The sequence below is a fragment of the Ahaetulla prasina genome, chromosome 1 (genome assembly GCF_028640845.1).
Source record: "Ahaetulla prasina isolate Xishuangbanna chromosome 1, ASM2864084v1, whole genome shotgun sequence".
Lineage (NCBI taxonomy): Eukaryota > Metazoa > Chordata > Lepidosauria > Squamata > Colubridae > Ahaetulla > Ahaetulla prasina.
In genome coordinates, this window is record NC_080539.1 from 339,323,466 (window position 1) to 339,346,067 (window position 22,602).

Genomic DNA, 22,602 nt, shown 5'->3' on the forward strand with positions numbered 1-22,602 from the left:
TTAAACTTAGGTCTTGTCGAAGGCGACGGAGTTCCAAGTTTTCTAAGCCGAGGATTTCAAGTCTGGTGGGATAAGGTATTTTGTTGTTTTCAGAGGAATGGAGAACTCTTCTTGTAAAATATTTCTGGACACGTTCAATTGTACTGATGTCAGAGATGTGGTGAGGGTTCCAAACAGGCGAGCTGTATTCTAGAATTGGTCTAGCAAATGTTTTATATGCTCTGGTTAGTAGTGTAGTGTTTTTGGAAAAGAAGCTACGCAAGATTAGGTTTACAACTCTTAGAGCCTTTTTTGCTATGTAGTTACAGTGGGCTTTGGCACTTAGATCATTTGACATGAAAACTCCAAGGTCTTTAACGGGGTGGGGGTCATCTGTAAGGTAATGTCCATCAAGTATGTACTTAGTGTTTGGGTTCTTTTTTCCAATATGTAAGACTGAGCATTTGCTGGTTGAGATTTGGAGTTGCCAAGTTTTAGACCAAGCGGTTAGATGATCAAGGTCTTTTTGGATGATAGTTGTATTGTCTGTGGTGTTAAATAGTTTGACATCGTCAGCAAAGAGAACACAATTACTTGTGATATGGTCACAAAGATCATTAATGTATAGTATGAAGAAGGACGTTGCCTTGAGGAACGCCACTCTTGACAGGAACAGGATTTGATAGAGCATTGCCAATTTTGACCACTTGTTGTCTGTTAGACAGAAAAGCAGATATCCATTGGTGAAAGCAGATATCCATTGGTGATATCAATGGTGAAAAAAGCAGATATCCATTGGTGAAAGCAGATATCCATATGATGAACAGTTGCAAGAACTGGGTATGTCTAGTCCAGGGGTCTGCAAACTTGGCTTTTTTTAAGACTTGTGGACTTCAACTCCCAGAGTTCCTCAGCCAGCAAAGCTGAGAGCCAAGTTTGCAAAAAGAGAGCCAAGTTTGCAGACTTGAAAGAGCCAGGTTTGCAGACCTCTGGTCTAATCTAACAAAGAGAGGGGCTGGGGTTACATAATTGTAGTCTTCCAATATCTGAGGGGCTGTCACAAAGAAGAGGGAAGTCAACCTATTCTCCAAAATACCTGAGGGCAGGACAATAAATAACAGATGGAAACATATCAAGTAAAGATCCAGTCTACAACTAAGGAGAAATGTCCTGACAGTGAGAACAATTAACCAGTGGAATGGCTTGCCTCTAAAAGTTGTGGGTGCTCCATCACTGGAGGTTTTTAAGAAGAGATTGGACAGCCATTTGTTCAAAATGATATAAGGTCTCCTGCTTGAGCAGAGGTTTGGACTAGAAGACCTCCAAGGCTCCTCCCAGCTCTGTTATTCTGTATCCTTCACTATTTATTTGCCCAATCTGTTTTCTAAGCCACTGAAGCACACGTAATTCTGATTAGAAGTGGGAAATCTGTAGTTCTTTGGGGGTTATTGAATTCCAACTTCCACTAAACCTATTCAGCATGGTCAATGAACAGATATCACAAGTGTTATAATGTAACAACACAATTTATTAACTTCTGGAAGACAATGAATTCTTATTTAAAAATTGTTCTCCTCTGTCTTTGAAGGAGATTCATGCCACCATTTATAAAGTGGAATGTGACTTTCCTGCTCATTTTTCATCAGCGCTTGGTGAAAACTATTCACAAGGAGCAGCAAGATAAGCCGATTGCTTGGATATAGTGATAAATCAGAATTACAGAGGATTCTGGGTGTTGTTTCACAACTGGCATGTTTGTGAATGCTTTCAGTTTACTGTCGTTTGACTCTTCTTTTGGATGGGAGTCACTTTATCAACCACAAATGAACTAAGAGGCAGCAATACTATGTCAAATCCAGACTAAATCACAAATGGAAAACAAACTTTGCATTTAGGCCAAACAAACGAGGAATCCAAAATGTAGTACACAAAATAGTAGTTTCTTCCAGGGGTGGCATCCAGCAGATTCTGACAGGTTCTGGAGAAGCAGTAGCGGAAATTTTGAGCAGTTTGGAGAACCAGCAAATACTACCTCTGGATGGCGTGGGAATGGAGATTTTGCTATATCCTTCCCCTGCCATGTCCACCAAGCCACACCCACCAAGCCACATCCACAGAACCAGTAGTAAAAAAAATTGGATTTCACCACTAGTTTCTTCCCTTTATATTTTTTGTTGCTCAAATAACATGACAAAACAGAGTGTACCAGTTTGTAAAAAAATAAGCTTGAATTTTCAACAATTCTGATTCATCGTTTATATTTAAAGGAAACTACTAGAATGGCAATGTGCATAGTAATTTGAATTTTAGCCATATGAAGGGATGTTTGTATCATCTGGCTTTACCTCGTGGTGTCTCATCTATCTCATAAACATATGCGGGAATGGGTTTTTCATGAAGAATTTAGCTTTTGTCTTTACCACTGATAAAATCTGAATTACTTGGCTTCACTGTCACTGTTCATTTTAATACTGAGTATCATTTTAGTGAGATAATTCTAAAATGGCTCCCAGGCCAAGTGCATATATTATATTTAACTCCTTCCCCAGATATGAACTTGAGTTTAAAAACTAAGAATAGACAGAAAAATGGTGTAGACACAAAAATTCTATACTGAGTCCTGCTTTTCTCCTTCATCAATCAAGAATTGTATCATAACCCAAACCTAGAATTCTGGAATTTCACCTGCCCATTACATATATGCATCAAGCATATTTATATATCTATGTCAATCTATATCTATCTATCTATCTATCTATCTATCTATCTATCTATCTATCTATCTATCTATCTATCTATCTATCTATCTATCTACCTACCTATCTACCTACCTACCTACCCTACTACCTACCTACCTACCTACCTATGTATCATCTATTTACCTATTAGAAACCACACTCTGCCAAAATGTGGGTCAAGATAAAAATAAATAATTGAATTAAACACTTCTAATTAAAATTAAGTGCTATGAAATAAGAAATTACATTACAACAAAATTGATTCTCCTCACCTCACATACAGTATGTTAAGCATGCTCTCTCATATAGTACACACATGCCAATACACATTCCCCTCCTGCCTTCTAGGAAACCAACAATGAAGAAACCAAGGATAGAAATGTAGCAAGGAGGTGATGGAGCTGTACTGGGAAAGAATGGGAAGAGAGAAGCTATAGAAAATGCAGATTGGATTGGATTGGATTGGATTGGATTGGATTGGATTGGGGAAAGTATTTGATCCAGAAGGAAAGGAAAGAAGCCTTGTTTTCCTTAAGACAGGGGTCTCCAACCTTGGTCCCTTTAAGACTTGTGGACTTCAACTCCCAGAGTCCCTCAGCCAGCAAAGCTGAGGAACTCTGGGAGTTGAAGTCCACAAGTCTTAAAGGGACCAAGGTTGGAGACCCCTGCCTTAAGAGGTTAAATTCACTAGGTGAGGAGCTTCTCCCAAGTAACAGTGCACATTTTAAGGCTACTTTAAAAGGCATACTTTGCAATGACTGGATCTATTGTCCTTTGCATCTTCTAGACATTTCTTTGTTTAGCATAGAATAGGATAGGATAGGATAGGATAGGGGAGGGGAGGGGAGGGAAGGGAAGGGAAGGGAAGAGTCGGGAGGGACCTTGGAGATCTTCTAGTCTAACCCCCTGCTTAGGCAGAAAACCCTCCACCTAATAATATCAGATGAAAGAGACCCTCCCTCTGCCCCTCCTCTCAATATCTAGCCATTTTATATAGTACTTCAAGGGAGCCCAATCATTAGAATCTCTGTGGGATTACTGTGGAAGAGAACAGTGTTTAGATAAATTAATATTTTTCCTTATACACATACCTGCAAAAACAACACATTCATTTAAATCATTGCAAAGTATGTAACAAAATTGCATGTTTAAAGTAAAGACATAAAATATTTATACATGGCAATTGCATCTATTCATATCTACCACATTGCAATTAACTCCAATTAATAATACTCATTACTGTTCATCATAACTGTGAGTCTGTGTTAAAAATAGAGATATCTGTAGAATCTCACTTTGGAATGGAATATTATTTTTAAGCTGTCTATTTTTATTCTTATAAGGTAAGCACAATTTAAACCAATGTAAAAGCTGTACTGACTTTGCTACAGGTTCACTGAATTTAACTTTTGCTAGCATATATCTAATAAGAAAAAAACAAAGGAAAGGAGACTCCTGTAAAAAATAATAATGAAGATATCAGCCTGGGGAGCAGATTCATTCTACTGGTTTTGCGTCTTGATGAGGACATATTAAACATTATCTGAAAAAATGACAGTGTTTTTCCTCTATGTTTTGATCAGAATAAAATAATAGTTTCAAGGGGGATTGATTGCAGTCACATCTCCAGGATATTGCCAGAACAACTGTACTCATAGGTTAGGTCTACTGATTTCTACAGAATTTATCCCCTCTCAAATTGGGATTATAAACTTGGTCCTACAATACAGCAATATTTTTACACTTTACATTCTGTCCCTAACTGGTCCTTCAGGTATTCCATCAGAATACCCATTATGACTATAACCGAGTCCATCCACCTTACTGCTAGTTGTCCTCTATTTCTCTTCCATCCTTCCTAACATTAAAGTCTCTTCAGAGAGTTAGGTCTTCACATAATGTGTCTGAAGTGACAATTGACAAGTGACAGTGAAACTTGGTTGAATTGTTCAGTAATCCATTAGTTTGCTTTCTTGGCTACCCATGGCATCCCCAGGAGCCTTCGCCAACATTAAGATGCAAAAATGTTAATACCGTTTTGATCCTGCTTCTTCAAATCCAACTTTTGCTTCCATAGACTGTCCTAGTGAAAACCATTGCTTTCATTTACTAATCTTTGTAGCTATAGATACATCATAGCATCCAAGTATCTTTTTCAAAACTCTCATGAATATCCCATGAACTGTTCGTCTGCAAGATATTCTCTCTTAATAGGTATTCCTACAGTTCAACCCTTTAAAAATAGTTAATTGGGGTTTTTTTTAAAGAGTTTTATTTTTTTTAGACATAGCAATTTAAAGTTAAGGAAGTTTTAAATTTAACTGCTTTTATCTAAAAATATAAATAAAATAAAATAATAAAATAAAATATTTGTGCTGCTTTCTGAGATTTGGTGTGTTTCTGTAGTGTTTCACTAAGGGGCGTGCATAAGAGCACAATAGTGCCTACCGTTCCTGTCCTATTGTTCCCTTCATTATATCAAATTAATATAGTTGATGCATATTTTTTTACTCATATATATATATATATTTTACTCATATATATATATTCTTCAAGATATGTTGTTTTATCTATGACAATTGTTTGTGTATACTGTTGTGACAAAAAGAAATAAATAAAAAAATAAAAACTACACAGAAGGGCCTTCACACAACTTCATGTTGTGCACAAGTTGTGCCTGTTTCTAAATCAGTGGGATTTTACTCACAGTTTCTCATGCCTTGTTCATGAGAATGTACTACCCTAACACATTGCACATAAGGCTGCCCTTCAACAATATCTAGAACCTTTTGCTCGTGCAAAATGCAGTGGTGTGAGCAGTTGTGCATTGGCTTGCCAGTTTGCTTCTGGATACAGTTCAATGGGCTGATTTTGACTTTTAAATGAGGCCGATTTATTTGAGGGACCACTTCTCCCTGGTTACATTTATCTGATCCATCAGTTTCAGCAGAAGAGGCATGTTGTGGGTCCCGTCTACTAATGAGTTTCTTCTGATGGGACCCAGGAAATGGGCCTTTTGTGCTGAGGCACATGCTTGCTGGAACATCATCCCCACTGGGGTGAAATTAGCCCCATCCTTGTGGCATTTTTGAAAGTCCTCAAAACATGATTCTTTTCATCAGGCCTGGAGATTTTCTGAGAAAAGTGAATTGATGCATTGGCTGAACCTCTTTATCTTAATTTAACCCTCTCATAGTCTTGTTTTTACTTGTGTTAATTATTTAATTGTTTTTACTGGTTTTTTTATTCTAATTTTTGGTTTTATTGTGTGTTACCAAAATACCTTGTATGAGACGGGCAGCTATATAAATTTTATAAATAAATAAGCAAATAAATAAAATTGGGAATATTCCACTGAAGCTTAAAGAGAAAATACAAGTGCTGCTAAAATACTTAACTCCTTTCTTCTTCCAAATGAAAAATATTCCACGCTTGAACATTGTTGTAAGCATTGCTCTTCCAATGTTGCCATTTTGAAAACCAGAAGTGTTCCTTTAGATCAATGGCACACCATCTGGAAGTCTTGTACCACACCTATCGTTTGGCTAATTTCATGCAGTTCTTACCTAATTTCAAAAGTACTGCAGGTGATTAAATCCAACCCAGAGCAAAAATTACCTATCCCTCTCATGGCTGCTAGCTGGGCAAAAAACAGAAGAGAGATAAAGAACAAAGGATTACGAAGCGAGGAGAGGAAGGGGAAGGCTGGACATATACATTGCATTATTTGCACTGAACCAAAACATGGTTTTGCTTCATGAATCTTGTGCAGCCTGCAGTGATTTAGAGATACATAATAAGTCTTTACAAACCCTTTCAGATTGATTGATGTCAGCCTTTGAGTCTTGTGTCAGAAGCAACCCCCAAGCAGGTCAAGACAAAAAATAAACAACTTCATTTTAGTCACGCTGCAATTTGATTAAAATTAAAGGTAATTTAAATTGACTACTTTCCAGTCCTAACTTTAATAATTCTACTTTAGTGTTATTTTCGATAACAACTTTTGGAAGTGTATTGAGATTTTCAATCCTGGCTTCCTGAGGCTGGAGGTACCTCAGTTTATACATGCCTACTTTATGGCGTGGCATGCTTTACAAAACCCAACCAATTCCATAAACCAAGATTAAACCAATTATTTGCTAACCCAACTGGGAATTCAGTAAGAAGCAGAGAAAGGGAAAGACAGTCTCATGATGGCCTTAGTCCATTGGTGGGTTGCTACCGGGTCACCCTGGATTGGGTTAACTGGTAGTGTCAGTGGCAGGAGGCTCTGCCCACCTGTGTGGATGCTTCTGTGCATGTGCAGAAGTGTCATACACGCATGTGTGAGCCCGCCTGTGCCCACGAGTGAACTGGTCGTGACTGGATTTGAAACCTACTACTGCCTTAGTCACTGTCAGTTCACAACACCAATTGGAGACCTTCCCTTTGGGCAGCATTATTGTGTATAAGGACAGGTTTCCCAAAGTCTGTCCAGGGAAAGGGGCTCTTCTGAACTATTTCCTATTGTATAAGGTACCAGAAAACCAAGTTCTCTCTCTGCCTTTGCTCTGTGGAGCTTTTGGTATAAATCTCAAGGAGGCAGAATTTTCTGCAATGTTGGATCAATGTCAACGTGCCCTAAACAGAGTTTTATAAGGCAGCTAAGGAGAGAAAACAGGAAGATGCTGACAGCTCAGCATATTTTAAGACTTCTGGGGAGAGGAGAAAATAAAAAGTATAGCTGTGGTAACATATATCAATCAGTGTGCTGAAAAATGGATGTATGAGAAAAGTGATCCCGCCAGCCACTGCATTATCCATCTTTTCCCCCTACCATACACAAACATTAACTGTGAAATTTCCTGTGCCTGAAAGAGACAGTAAAGCTGTGGAAATCTAATAACATGGGATGAAATTTGGAGAAAAAAAAATGTATCTATTTAAAGGGCCACTGCATCAGCTTAGATAGTAGCAAGCCACAGCTGTGTTCTCTAAATTAGAACAATTCAGTGGATTTAATAAATCCACCTGACTCTAGCCAGATTGTGTGACTTATTACAATATTTTTAAATTGCTTTGGCTGAAGAAGGTCTCTAGAAACAATACAAGGAACAAAGCACTACACTACCGTAACAAACCCAGATTAAAAACAAAATTAATTTGGAAACAGAGAATAAAATTGTTAATTTTTAAAATGGATGGGTTATAAATGATTTACCTACTGACACAGAGGTGGGAAAAGTAGTATTTAAGACAATGTCTAAAAATATATAGGATACATTCAAAAGTTAATTAGGAAGAAAATCAAAGCTTGTATCAGCTTTTCATGTAAAACTGAAGAACGATGGGAACAATCCAAGAGAATGTTGGAATTGTAATGTCACCTCCAGATTAGACCCTATCTTGTGTTCATTCCAAACTACCATAGGTTGGTGATAAATTATACAGAAATCTAGGCATTCACATGTTACACAAGTGATTTAATCATGGTTTGTTGAAAAAGATGTAGCTACTAAATTCATATATACCTCTGAACTTTAAAATTCTTTTATAAATTACAGTGGCTAAATTCACATACAAACAATTTATGTTGTTGCTTAGGCCAAAATCAGTGTGAGAGGGAACAACTTCCTGTTGGCTTCCCGGTTGAATTTCCTTGTGGAAAGCTAGCAGCAAGTCCCAGCTATCTATAAATTTGCCCATATGGGGTATGTTGGTTGAAAATGTTTTTGCCATGTTGCACATTTCACCGATTTAAAGGTTACAGGGACAAGAGTTTAGTAGCATATAGATGTCAGCTTCTAGGGATAGACTTTGTCTCAAAAATATGAACAAAGGAATGACGAATATGGAACAAATTTCACCTGGTGTAAAAATATCAAGAAATACTAGATAATAACAAAAGGGTAGATTATACAGTGGAGAAGTCAGCTAAAATGAATTGATGACACAATGAACCTGATAGGGACTTTTTACTGAATTTATAAAAGAGCCTCAATAAAGTTTTTGCAATGAGAAAAATAAAATGAAAATGAAAATGAAAGAGAGATCAAATGCTATGACATCTGAATGAATTAAAGAACAAATCTGCAGAAGTAAAAGGAAAAACTATAAAATTGATTTGTTTGATTAAACCATGTTTTCATAAAGTTCTGGTAACCCTTTATGGACTTTTTCCTGACACAAGGAGTGAAAAGTTGAAAATGTATAGAATAGAATAGAATAGAATAGAATAGAATAGAATAGAATAGAATAGAATAGAATTCTTTATTGGCCAAGTGTGATTGGACACACAAGGAATTTGTCGTAGGTGTATATGCTCTCAGCGTACATAAGGAGAATAAAATACATTCACCAAGAATAAAAAGATACAACACTTAGTGATAATCAAGGTTACCAATAAGCTATCAAATCGTACTAGGAAACAAGTAAATACAATACAAATTGAAAGATACAAGCACATGGTTATCGTAATAAGTAGAAAGAGATAGATACTAGTAAGGAAGAGAAGAATAATAGTAATACAGTCTTAGTAAATTATTTGACAGTGTTGTAAGAATTAGTTGTTAAGCAGAGTGATGGCATTCTGGAAAAAACTGTCCTTGTGTCTAGTATGGTTTTGCATATAGATAAGGGATGAGTTATGGAAAGAAAAAATATTTTTTGTTTCCTTAGCAGATAAAGAGTTATCAATTTTTTTTTACTTATTATGATGAAGATCGGAAGTAACTTCAAATATATTTCTTACTATCTTTTGCTTTTTTCTCTTTATTTCTTTACACTTTTTGTTCTTTCTATTTCTTCTTTTTTTAACTTTAGCTTGTATGTGTTTTTACTATCATATTTTTTTCCATAAAGATCATGAAAAAAAGAAATAATATAGACTAAATCCAAATCCAGGAGAAACCGTTAGTTATTGGAGACAGGATTCAGCCATGAATTTTGCAGAACTTGGTTTTATACTAGGGTAGATAAATAAGCTTATCAAACTTGTTGATGCTTTGCAGTAGCAATAGCAAAATTGCACTTAGGCTTATGTACTGCTTCATAGTGCTTTACAGCTCTCTCTAAGTGGTTTACAAATGTCTGCATATTGCCCCCAACAATCTGGGTCCTCATTTTACTGACCTCAGAAGGATGGAAGGCTGAGTCAGCCTTGAGCCAGTCAGGATTGAACTCCTGGAGTGAGGAGTGAGTTAGCCTGCAGTAGTGCATTCTAACCACTGCACCACTACAGTAGGTGGAATGAAGGATTGAAGGGAGATATTTCCAAACTAATCCAAACTACAGGATAGGAAATGTCCAATTACATAAATAAGAATGGAAGCCAAACTGCATTTTATTTTTGAATGTCTTCTTAAGGCAAAAAGGCAATATTTGTAGATAAAGAAAGCTTCACATGTACATAGGCTTGTTAAGTATTTTTTATATTGTTATATCTATGTAGACGGCATTCTTTTAAGCTAATAATTTATACCAACCCTCTTGTCAATCTTATTCATGCAAATCTCAAACAAATAGTTTTGAGGTGTCAGCAGTGTCTAATAAATAAGGCTTATTTATTATGATAAATACGGCTGATGTGATTCAGTCTGAGTATTAACTTTGTCAAAAAAGGCTCTGTTTAGAACTATCAAGAGTCACAGTATCACATGAGGATATCTCCTGATTTGGATGTACAATATCATTTTTATTTGAAAGAAGGCAACCCTGAATTTAGGATACAAACAAACAGACCCACAAAGGAAGATGAGCCCCCCACCCCAAAAAAAATCTAAACTCCATACATTACCATACTCTCAATAAATCTAAAATGATCCATCTAGTTCAGAAATGAATTGAAGAAAATATTTTTTTCGGATAAATACAGTAAGAATTTTGGCTATGGCAATCCATCAGCCCATGTCAGAAAGTTCTTGTGTTGGAAAGAAATACTTGTAGAACAATTTCAGCTGGTTAAAAAACAGAAAGATATACTATTTCATTATTTTATTAATGAAAATATGTAAAAATAAATCCAGTATTTTACCTGTTCCCCAGACAAACAAACAAACAAATCATCCGTTCCCTAGACAAGTCCCCTTTAGAAGGAGCAGGTAACTTGATCCAGGACAAAAACATGATGGAAGTTAGTGATTGGAGGAAAGATGACATTCTTGACAGTATACAGTACCTTCCAGGCAGTGATGGGTTTTAATTTTTTTTACTACCGTTTCTGTGGGTGTGACTTGGTGGGTGTAGCAGGGAAGGATACTGTAAAAACTCCATTCCCTCCCCAATCCAGGGGAAGGTTATTGCAAAGTCCCCATTTCCTCCCAATCAGCTGGGACTTACACAATGTAATTGCCTTACACAATGTAAGCCTCCCTGAGTCTTCGGAGAAGGGCGGGATATAAATTCAAATTTAAAAAAAAAAACTTGAGAGGCAGAGAATAGATGGGGTGGGGCCAGTCAGAATTTTTACTACCGGTTCTCCGAACTACTCAAAATTTCCACTACTGGTTCTCCAGAACTGGTCAGAACCTGCTGAAACTTACTTCTGCTTCCAGGGTCACAGGTAGCCTGGGATATCAGGCTGTTCACCTTTGGCATAAACTGTCTCATCCATATATATATATTTTTTGTAGTGCCATGTGCAACGGATCATTTATTGGTAACTAAGCTGTATTTTGGAAGAATGATTATTCTTATTTTAAATAAGAAGCCAGTAATTATTTCCAGGCCATGGCAAAGATGAATATCAATTTATCTGGTCAATACCTGGCATGAATTTTGTCCACTCAACATAAATCTCCCCAAACTTTTGCAATAGATCAGAGTTCTAAGCAAATGGGTCAATTTCCTCATTGTTTGAAAATCTGAAAACCAAGACAGCTACCATTCCGCGGTGCTTTGGAATAAAGCAGCAGAAACATCCTATATAGTTTAGGGGTTAAGTACTAGTTATTATAACACGCTTTTGAATATTTAGCGCAATACTTAGAGCATATCCACATTTCCAAGTTATTCTGTCACAAAAATAGGCCTCCAACCATTTCTTGAAGATAGGAATGGTCATTGCCTTCTACTTCCCATGTGACCTCTGCCCTTACTTCCCTTTTCCAAAGTAGAAAGAGTGTTTTCTAGCTTGCGCTGGCTCAAGAGTTGCTATCTCATTTGTCAGTTAGGCTTTGCTTTCTACTAGATATTTCCCCTGCACTTTGATAAAAGGCAGACACATTCCCTCACTTCATTATTCCCTGCTCTGCCTCAATAAGTTGTTGCACTTCTGAGGGCTTTCTCAGTTACATAATAGTTATAACACTCTCTCAATTCAAAAGCCACTAGAAATCTTTTTACTATTTTTATAAGTTACCCACTTTTCCAATGGACTTGATGCACCACTAAACTAATTGAAGTTTAACAGCTATAAGCAAGAAAGCTCAGGAAAGAAAAATAGTAATTAAAAAAAATCTTGTTAGAGCTACAAATGGTGAAGTACTACATGTCTGTAAATGTTGTAATTACTGTGCTACTCAGAAACTTGGGAGTGAAAATCAGCCAGAGAATTATCCATGTGTTTTGCATGGCATAAAGTAAAAGATATGCAGTTGTAGTTAGACCAGTGCCAAATTAACAGAAACACTTTTTAAAAGCTTTCTCCTTAACTACATTTGCATATGTAAACTACAATAAAGGGCTGTATAACACTGTTATTCAGTAAATCACAATTGGTAGATTTTGCACAATATACTAGAATAAAAACTGAACTAATCGTATTATGGCTTACTGCGATAGTATACTTAATATAATGAAGTCACCAATGGCAGACCACCATTGCCTTAAAATTTATTTATTTATTTATTTATTTATTCAAATTTGTATACCGCCCTATCTCCCTAGGGACTCAGGGCGGTTCACAGGCAAATAAAATACATATAAATACAAAATAAAATAACCATTAAAAAACTAATTAAATATAGCCCGATAATTAAAAACAGTATATATAATAAAACCCATTTAAAATCTACATTTAAAAAACCTAGTCCAGTCCTGCGCAAACGAATAAATGTGTTTTAAGCTCGCGGCGGAAGGTTCGGAGGTCCGGAAGTTGACGAAGTCCTGGGGGGAGTTCGTTCCAGAGGGTGGGAGCCCCCACAGAGAAGGCCCTTCCCCTGGGTGTCGCCAGACGGCACTGCCTAGCCGATGGCACCCTGAGGAGTCCCTCTCTGTGAGAGCGCACGGGTCGGTGAGAGGTATTCGGTAGCAGCAGGCGGTCCCGTAAATAGCCCGGCCCTATGCCATGGAGCGCTTTAAAGATAGTTACCAACACCTTGAAGCGCACCCGGAAAGCCACAGGTAGCCAGTGCAGTCTGCGCAGGAGAGGTGTCACATGGGTGCCACGAGGGGCTCCCTCTATCACCCGCGCAGCCGCATTCTGAACTAACTGAAGCCTCCGGATGCCCTTCAAGGGGAGCCCCATGTAGAGAGCATTGCAGTAATCCAGACGAGACGTCACGAGGGCGTGAGTAACCGTGCAAAGGGCATCCCGGTCTAGAAAGGGGCGCAACTGGCGAACCAGGCGAACCTGGTAAAAAGCTCTCCTGGAGACGGCCGTCAAATGATCTTCCAAAGACAGCCGTTCATCCAGGAGGACGCCCAAGTTGCGCACCCTCTCCATCGGGGCCAATGACTCGCCCCCGACAGTCAGCCGAGGACTCAGCTGACTGTACCGGGATGCCGGCATCCACAGCCACTCTGTCTTGGAGGGATTGAGCTTGAGCCTGTTTCTCCCCATCCAGACCCGTACGGCCTCCAGACACCGGGACAGCACTTCGATAGCTTCGTTGGGGTGGCCCGGTGTGGAAAAATACAGCTGAGTGTCATCAGCGTAAAGCTGGTACCTCACACCGAAGCCACTGATGATCTCACCCAGCGGCTTCATATAGATGTTGAACAGGAGGGGCGAGAGAATCGACCCCTGCGGGACCCCACAAGTGAGGCGCCTCGGGGCCGACCTCTGCCCTCCTGTCAACACCGTCTGCGACCGGTCGGAGAGATAGGAGGAGAACCACCGATAAACGGTGCCTCCCACTCCCAATCCCTCCAACCGGCGCAGCAGAATACCATGGTCGATGGTATCAAAAGCCGCTGAGAGGTCTAATAGGACCAGGGCGGAGGAACACCCCCTATCCCTGGCCCTCCAGAGATCATCCACCAACGCGACCAAAGCCGTCTCAGTGCTGTATCCGGGCCGGAAACCGGACTGGAACGGGTCTAGATAGACAGTTTCCTCCAGGTGCTGGGGAAACTGACATGCCACCACACTCTCAACAACCTTCACCGCGAAGCGAAGGTTGGAGACCGGACGATAATTACCTAAAACAGCCGGGTCCAGGGAGGGCTTCTTGAGGAGGGGCCTTACCACCGCCTCTTTCAAGGCGGCCGGAAAGACTCCCTCCAACAAAGAAGCGCTCGTAATCGCCTGGAGCCAGCCTCGTGTCACCTCCTGAGAGGCCAGTACCAACCAGGAGGGGCACGGGTCCAGTAAACACGTAGTGGCATTCAACCTACCCAGCAACCTGTCCATGTCCTCGGAAGCCACAGGGTCAAACTCATCCCACACAATGTCACCAAGACCGCCCTCAGACGCCCCATTCGGATTCCCGCAATTTTGGTCCAGACCGTCCCGAAGCTGAACGATTTTATCGTATAGATAACCGTTAAACTCCTCAGCACGTCCCTGCAACGGGTCATCTCGCTCCCCCTGGTGAAGGAGGGAACGAGTCACCCGAAACAGGGCGGCCGGGCGGTTATCTGCCGACGCAATGAGGGACGAGACGTAGCAACGTCTCGCTTCCCTCAGTGCCACAAGGTAGGCCCTAGTATAGGACCTCACTTGTGTCCGATCAGCCTCTGAACGACTGGACCTCCACAAACTCTCTAGGCGTCTTCTCCGGCATTTCATCCCCCTCAGCTCCTCGGAGAACCAAGGAGCCGGTTGGGATCTACGCCGGGTCAGAGGCCGCAAAGGCACGACACGGTCCAAAGCCCCAGCCGCGGCCCGTTCCCAGGCCGCGACTAGTTCCTCAGCCGTGCCGTGAGCCAGACCCTCAGGAAATGGCCCAAGCTCCGTCTGGAACCTCTCCGGGTCCATCAGGCGCCTGGGACGGAACCAACGAATTGGTTGTATATAATACTTTCCCCAAGTACTGTGAATAAAATATATAAAATATATATTTTTGCCAATAAGATAACTGCAATGCAACTTCGATTAATGCAGCAGTGATGCTACTATTCATTAAGCATTCAAATAAGGGCTGGTAGGATTGAGAATAGAAAAATGTGCCTCCTGAAAAACCACCATGGAGCATTGCAAAAGCATCTGGAGCATCATGACAGGTGACCCCTCTGCTCTTTTCTTAGTGGGGCTTTCTTCCATGAATGGAAAAGGTCTTCTATTCCTGAAACAGCCAATCAAAATCCAACCCCCAATTTTATTCATCCTTCAAAGAATGCTGTATCAGCTTGCTGCTGGGGTAGGCTGTTCTCTTAGCAAACACATTCTGTGCAAAATCCAGTTCGGTCTTTTTTCTGAAACAACTTGACAGTCTCCTCAAATCTGAAGACAGCCTAGTCAGGTCCAATTTTCTCTTTGTATGAAAAGGTCAGGTATATTGTTTGCTTTGGGTTTTTTTTTTTCTTCCTCTGAGCATAGATTCAGTAGCCAGCAATTATTGGCAAACCTCTTATCCTTAGATTCCCTTTCCTCTTCCTCATTTCACCCCAACTGAACACAGAAATAAGGTTTTATTCATGTAAACTGTATAGATAGGTCTGACAATCTGCTGCCACCTTTTGGTAAGAACCAGCAAACACATGAAAAGAGAAGAGTAGACCACGAACAGATGGAAAGTAATAACTGGGAAATGTTAGAATCTGCCTCTCTCTCTCTCTCTCTCCCCACTCTCTCCTATTTCCAATTTTAATCTCAGAGGTATGCATTAATGTAAAGAGCCTTGCAGGAAGCTTCTATATTAAAAAGCTCTATACATCTCGGAGACATCAATCAGTGCTAGGGTAGCTAAAAGGTACTCAGCCTCGGTTTATGGCAGGAGAAGAAATTCAAAGTCGAGCGTTACCTCCAATCAGCAACACCGCGCAGGCTTGATTGCGAACAAGCCCTTTTGCAGCATTCCCAAGTGGTTCCAACACTGCAGAACAGCATGCTCTGATGATGCAGTCAGTGACATGAGAGCAGGACAGCGCTGGCACGATGCAGGCAGAGCGAAATGAAAATGGTTTTCATTTCTGAGAGGAATGAAATTAAAATCACAGCATAACAGATGACATTTAATAGAATTGTTCCACCTTAAGAACACTTAATGCTTCCCATCTCTGACAGCTGTGTAACAGTGACTAAAAGAATTGGCTTTTGAAACATGGGTAAACCTAGACAGAAGGGCTTAGTGGGTAACAGACGCTGAGCTTGTCGATTGAAACAGTTTAGCAGTTCAAATCCCTTGTGCCGTGTAACAGGGTGAGCTCCCGTTCCTTGTCCCACCTTCTGCCAACCTAGCAGTTCGAAAGCAGGTAAAAAATGCAAGTAGAAAAATAGGGACACCTTTGGTGGGAAGGTAACAGTGTTCTGTGCGCCTTTGGTGTTGAGTCATGCCAGCCATATGACCACTGACACATCTTCAGACAACGTTTGAAACCGAAATGAGCACCGCCACCTAGAGTAGGGAACAACTAGCACATATGTACGAGGGGAACCTTTACCTTTTTAAACCTAGACATGAGCGTCACAAATACATTTAGCATTATTTGTGAGGAAGAAATTATTGCTGCACCCCCTTCCGCCATGTATGCTGCTCTGAGCTTATCAGAGACAGAGGCTGAAATGTTGGTCAGCTACTTCAAATGCTGCCCTCCAGAGATCTTAAAAATGTCAGTGTGGAACGGAGGTAGAGACCCACTTTATTTATTTATTTATTTATTTATTTATTTATTTATTTAAATTTTTATACCGCCCTTCTCCCGAAGGACTCAGGGCGGTTCACAGCCTGATAAAAAATACAAAATAATACAATATAAATACGATTAAAATATAATTAAAAAACTTATTAAATTGGCCATGATTAAAATTTAGAATAAAACCCATTAAAAACCCATAAGTTTAAAAACTAACCCAGTCCGGCGCAGATGAATAGGTGAGTTTTAAGCTCGCGACGAAAGGTTCGGAGGTCCGGAAGTTGACGGAGTCCTGGGGGGAGTTCGTTCCAGAGGGCGGGAGCCCCCACAGAGAAGGCCCTTCCCCTGGGCGTCGCCAGACGACACTGTCGCGCCGACGGCACCCTGAGGAGTCCCTCTCTGTGAGAGCGCACGGGTCGGTGAGAGGTATTCGGTAGCAGCAGGCGTATTATTAAGCTGTATTAAGCATGACTTTATTAGAACCTAGCTCAAACACATACACACACCTTGACTCAATCTCGGCCCCTCTAATATGGCCCCTTTGGCCATAACCCGAGTCCTTTGGTGATTGTTGATGTTATAACTAGGAACCTGCCTTGACAAACAATTCCAGTGTATCTCAGTTGTTTCTTTGGATGAAAATTGCCTGTGAACCGCCCTGAGTCCCTAGGGAGATAGGGCGGTATATAAATGTGAAAAAATAAATAAATAAATAAATAAATAAATAAATAAAAGTTGTCACTGAATAGACAGGGGAGAAAGATGCTCATGCTTCTATCTAGGTTAAAGTGGTGTCATAGCAATATGCTTTTGTCCTTAAAACACCTGGAAATCCACTAAACAGCTTGGATATTAGACATATGGAAGTAAAGGGAAAATTCCAGATGCAGAGAAGCTGGTGGGGACCTCTTGAAATTGCCCAAAAGCTGGTAATTCTTTATCTTGCTCTTCTTCTCATCACTTCTTCCTACTATTCTTTCACCCCCAAGATAAAGGGGAAAATGTCGGCGGGGGCAGGATCCCCTATCTGTAGAGAAATAATAATCTTCAGATCTAATTTAGAAATAAGCAAAAATAAAGCACAATCAGTTTCAATTTCCTTTGAAAATGGATCCAAGAAGACTGGAGATGGAACATCTACAGGTAGTCCTTGACTTATGACCACAATTGAGCCCAACATTTATGTTGCTAGGTGAGATATTTGTTAAGTGGGTTTCCCCCCGTTTTACGGCTTTTCTTGCTACCTTTGTTAAGTGAATCACTGCAGTTGTTAAATTAATAACACAATTGTTAAGTGAATCTGGTTTTCCCATTGACTTTGCTTGTGAGAAGATCACAAAACTAGATCACATGACCCAGCAACCATCATAAATATGAACCAATTGTCAAGTATCCGAATATAAATCACATGACCATGGGGATGCTGCAATGGTCATAAGTGTGAAAAATGGTCATAAATCACTTCTTTCATTAAAGTTTTTTCCATTAAAACTTCATAGGCTCACTAAATGAACTGTTGTAAGTTGAGGACAACCTGTACTCATCGGGAAGTGCTGAAACGCTTCAACCCAATGCTCTCTAAGCAGACAGTGAAGGTTTCAAGAAACTAAGCCCACATTCCAGTTACAGAGTTCCCAGTCATGCATGAGTCATTACTGCCACTTTTAGGCCTTCCAGAACAGGGGTCTCCAACCTTGGCAACTTTAAGACTTGTGGACTTCAACTCTCAGAATTCTGGGAGTTGAAGTCCACAAGTCTTAAAGTTGCCAAGGTTGGAGACCCCTGTTCCAGAACATCACAAGTTTAAGCACAGAAAAACGATGGCAAAGTTGGCAGCATTTCCTCTTGCCGTAATGAGAATTTTGAACACCGGAAAAAGGCTGCTGTGATGGTGCAAACGTTAGTTTTAGCATGCACAAATAATGGCTGCTCTCATGTACAATATCAAATTATAATTTCCAGCTGCTTAAATAAACCCGGTATTTATATCTTCTCTTCTCTATCATATTCTGCTTAGTAGCTGGCTTCACGATAGGGTAGGCTGTTTGCCCATCTAGCAATAACTCTCTGGTGTCTGGGTCTCTTTTTCTTTCAAATGCATAGGTAGGTGCATCCTTATGCAAAGCATGTGGATGTGGTTGCCAGACTAATCTATCACTTCTTGGTTTAGAGGCATCAAGCAAGCATTGATTTGCTCTGTACCATAATGAGAGGGAATTTCTCAGCAAAGGGTCTCCTTGTGTAAGCGCCTAGCTATGATTTGGCATTATGTCTGCAGAGTGCTGATGTTTATGAATAGGGACTATTCCATTCCCACCCTTTAAAAAGGCTTGAGAAAGACCATGTGGTTTTCTTGTCCTCTGTGCTATACTTAGAACAGGTGTGTCAAACTCAGTTTCATTGAGGGCCACATCAGGGTTGTGTTTGACTTCGGGGGGCTGGGATGGATGTGACCAGGTTGGGCATGGCCAGTTCGACATCACTCGTGTTGCAGGTGCCTGTGGTGTCCCAGCACTCTGCCAGTGAGAATGGGCTCCTGAGCTCCATTTCTGGCTGCAACAGCCTCCTGCAAACCTCTGCCAGCTAAAACAGAGCTTGTGAAGCCCATGCGCGGTCCTCCTGAGCTCCGTTTTCATTGGCAGAGACGCTGCGGGCCAGTCCCTCTCTGTTTCCATGGTGGCCCCACAGACCAGATGTACTGTAAGCACTCTGTGGGCCAGATGCAGCCCACGGGCCTTGAGTTTGACACCCGTGACCTAGAGGGATCTGCTTTTGATCTGCTTTGACTGAATGGCTTGGGAGACCGTTTCTGTGATTGCCTCAGTCCTGTGATATTCTATTTCCTTTGGGGTTAAGATGGCTGCTCCCCACTTTTATTTAGGAAACGAAGGAAGATCATCTTCTCTAGTTGGAGTTTAAAAAGATATATTGATATTACAGTACTTACAGCTGTTTGTTAACACTGGTGCTTATATTTCTTGCAGTTGCGTGTGATGCATTATACATTTTTTATGATTTATGAAGTAGGTAAATGGCTATGCAGTAAATGACTTCTCCCTGAGAATCTAACTCAAAACAACGCTATAGAGCACTGCACACCACGACAACTAGACACAAGAACAGTTTTTTCCCAAATGCCATCATTCTGCTAAACAAATAATTCCCTCAACACTGTCAAACTATTCACTAAGGCTGCATTACTAATACTATTAGTCTTCTCACCGTTCCTATCACCCATCTCCTCCCACTATGACTGCATGACTGTAACTTTGTTGCTTGTATCATTACAATTTATATTGATATTGACTGTTTCCTGATTGCTTATTTGTAGCCTATTAAGTGTTGTACCTTATGATTCTTTTTTTCCCCATAAAAAAGTTTTATTTTTACAATCATATCAAACATCTCATCCAATGTACAGTTATATACAATTAGTCGGATTTGCCCAGTCACCACCCCCCTTTTTAACACTCTTCCCTCTTCTACCTTCTTCTACTTTCCACCTTCCTCTCCTCTTATCTACATCCTCTCCTCCCTTATGATTCTTGATGAATGTATCTTGTCCTTTTATGTACACTGAGAGCATACACCAAAGACAAATTACTTATGTGTGTCCAATCACACTTGGCTAATAAAGAATTCTATTCTATTCTATTCTATTCTAACTTTCTAGAGACACTAAAAAAACAGAGTTTTTAATATGAATAAATTTTGAAATGCTTAGGAAAGGAAGGGCAGATTATGAAAAAATTTGCGGGACATAATTATATCACAGCCCTTTGATTATTAGGAACCCAGATCCAACTGATCTTTAGTCCTCCAGGCTGTGCTGCCATCCTTCAGTGGCTTGTTCCACATTTCTTTCATTTACAGTTGAGATTGAGTATTGGTTGGATTCCATCTGTCAGCTTGGGAAAAAAAGAGAAGATTGGGTAAAAGGACAGAAGGAGAAAAATTCAGAGAAAAATCAGTTCTTGATGTTTGGCTTGATAAGTCAGTCGCACAATCTTTTAGAACATTGTTAGCCGGGTGATGGTGGGGCCATCCCTATTATTAAAGGTAAAGGTTTCCCTGTCCAGTTGTGTCCAACTCTAGGGCATGGTGCTCATCTCTGTGTCTTGGCCAAGGAAGTCAGTGTTATCCGTGTGGCCAGAATGGCTATATGCCAAAGGCGCACAGAACGCTGTTACCTTCCCAGCAAAGTGGTATCTATTAATCTACTCACATTTGCATGCTTTCAAACTGCTAAGTGAACAGGAGCTTAGGGCAGGAATGAGAGCTCACCCCATTGCATGGAGCTTCGGTTTTGAACCTGTCTGCTGTCTGCTTTCCAGCTAACAAGCTCAGCATCTTTAACTGCTGAGCCATCACACCTCCTGCCCTACCATTAGAAAGAACAAAATAAAGGCCAAATGCTTCCAACATTAGAGCTCACTGTACTAATATTGTGAATGGGAGTCACTGATAGTCACATCCTCCTGAATATTTCTATTCCTATTGATGGTTAGCTAGCATGGCTACCACAGTTGTGCTGGGGAAGAGGGCACTTGCAGAAGATGCTCTTCACATGCTTTCTCCTTGCTTCAAAAGCTAGCAGATCTTTCCAGTGGATTTGGAAGTAGGGGTGTAGTGTCTTAAATATTTGAGGGCCATCTGTAATCTCTGGGTTGCCCTTATGTAGATCATCTATTATTACAAATAAAACAAAACAAAAAGCTGCAGACCTATTCTTTCCCCCCCATGATTTTGAGATTTGGTTTGGCTTGTACTACATAATGTGCTGTTTTTAAAAAATAATATTTCCATTTGAAATGAAAGGGCCCCTGTAATTATAGTTAATCGGCTTCTTTCTGATCCCGAAGAACGGCATCCTGTATCTGAGTAGATCTTTGGATTTTACAGCATTTCTTTTCTTATTAAAATGAATTATGGGCAATGATAGAAAATTTCAAGGGGAGCTCTACAACTTTCAAGTTAAGAATTCTCTGAATGTTATATTATATTTCATTTAACCACACTCCCCCCACCCCCGGTCACTCTGAATTGTACAGCCTAAGAGAAAAAAAGGCACCTTCCCTTATATCAAAATAGTGGTTGTCAGAATAATTAAGACTGGCTGCCTTTAATTTCAAATGGAAATACTGTATAAATAATAAATGGCTCAATATTGCCATTACTGATGATGTTTGGATAGTGCTTCTGAATAATACAAACTGGGGGAGATTGTAGTTAATGGTACATTATGGGCATAGCTGGTCTTCAGCAGTTCAGCCCAGAGAGAAATTGCAAAATTTATGCCTTTTGTTTATTCTGTTTTGCTGCTTAGTACCTTCCGCTGAACGGAGAATTCATTATGGCCCCCGCTGCTGGGTTTGCAGCTTTCGACGGCAATTACAATCCAGGATGTGAGACAGGTATTGTGCTCAGCCAACCATTAATTAGTCATGCAAAATAAGCACTATGAGATTATTTCTCAGTTGTGCCTCTGTTCATTTGAGTCACTTTTTCAGTTATAATAAACTTTCCCCTGGAGGTCTCCAAAGTTTTTTGAATTATCACCAGAACTTTCTTTTCCATAGTGGGAGGAAGATGAAGGAAATTATCAACACATGCCAGGTATATGTTTTGAGACCTTTTTTGGTGGAAGTTTTATGGGTTAGAGGTTTGTTCTTGCTAGCACTGTATTTGCTGTAGGGCAACTCACATAGAGGATACACCAGCTTATTGAATTTCTTTATTTCTACTGGTGATATTGAAATCTGCATTTTTAAGCAGGCTTTCTTTAAAGAAATATATTGGTTTTGATTTAGTGCCAAGTCTCGGAATCTTTTTGGACTGTTGAATAATAAAGTTAATAGCCTTTGTGGGTTCTTACACTCAGAGCTTGCACATTAAGTCGTGTACATGTAGCCAAATTGATTGCAGTGGATTTAAGCATACCATAACCCTG

The 22,602-nt window shown here is 40.1% G+C and overlaps 1 protein-coding gene across 1 annotated transcript in view; it reads left to right on the plus strand.

The window, feature by feature from the left end:
* AMN (amnion associated transmembrane protein) overlaps positions 1–22,602 on the plus strand; it is a 102,456-nt gene that overhangs the window by 40,475 nt on the left and 39,379 nt on the right. The window contains exon 4 of the mRNA XM_058162667.1: positions 21,979–22,066. Coding sequence (XP_058018650.1) covers positions 21,979–22,066 — 88 coding nt within the window. The remainder of the gene's footprint in view (positions 1–21,978; positions 22,067–22,602) is intronic.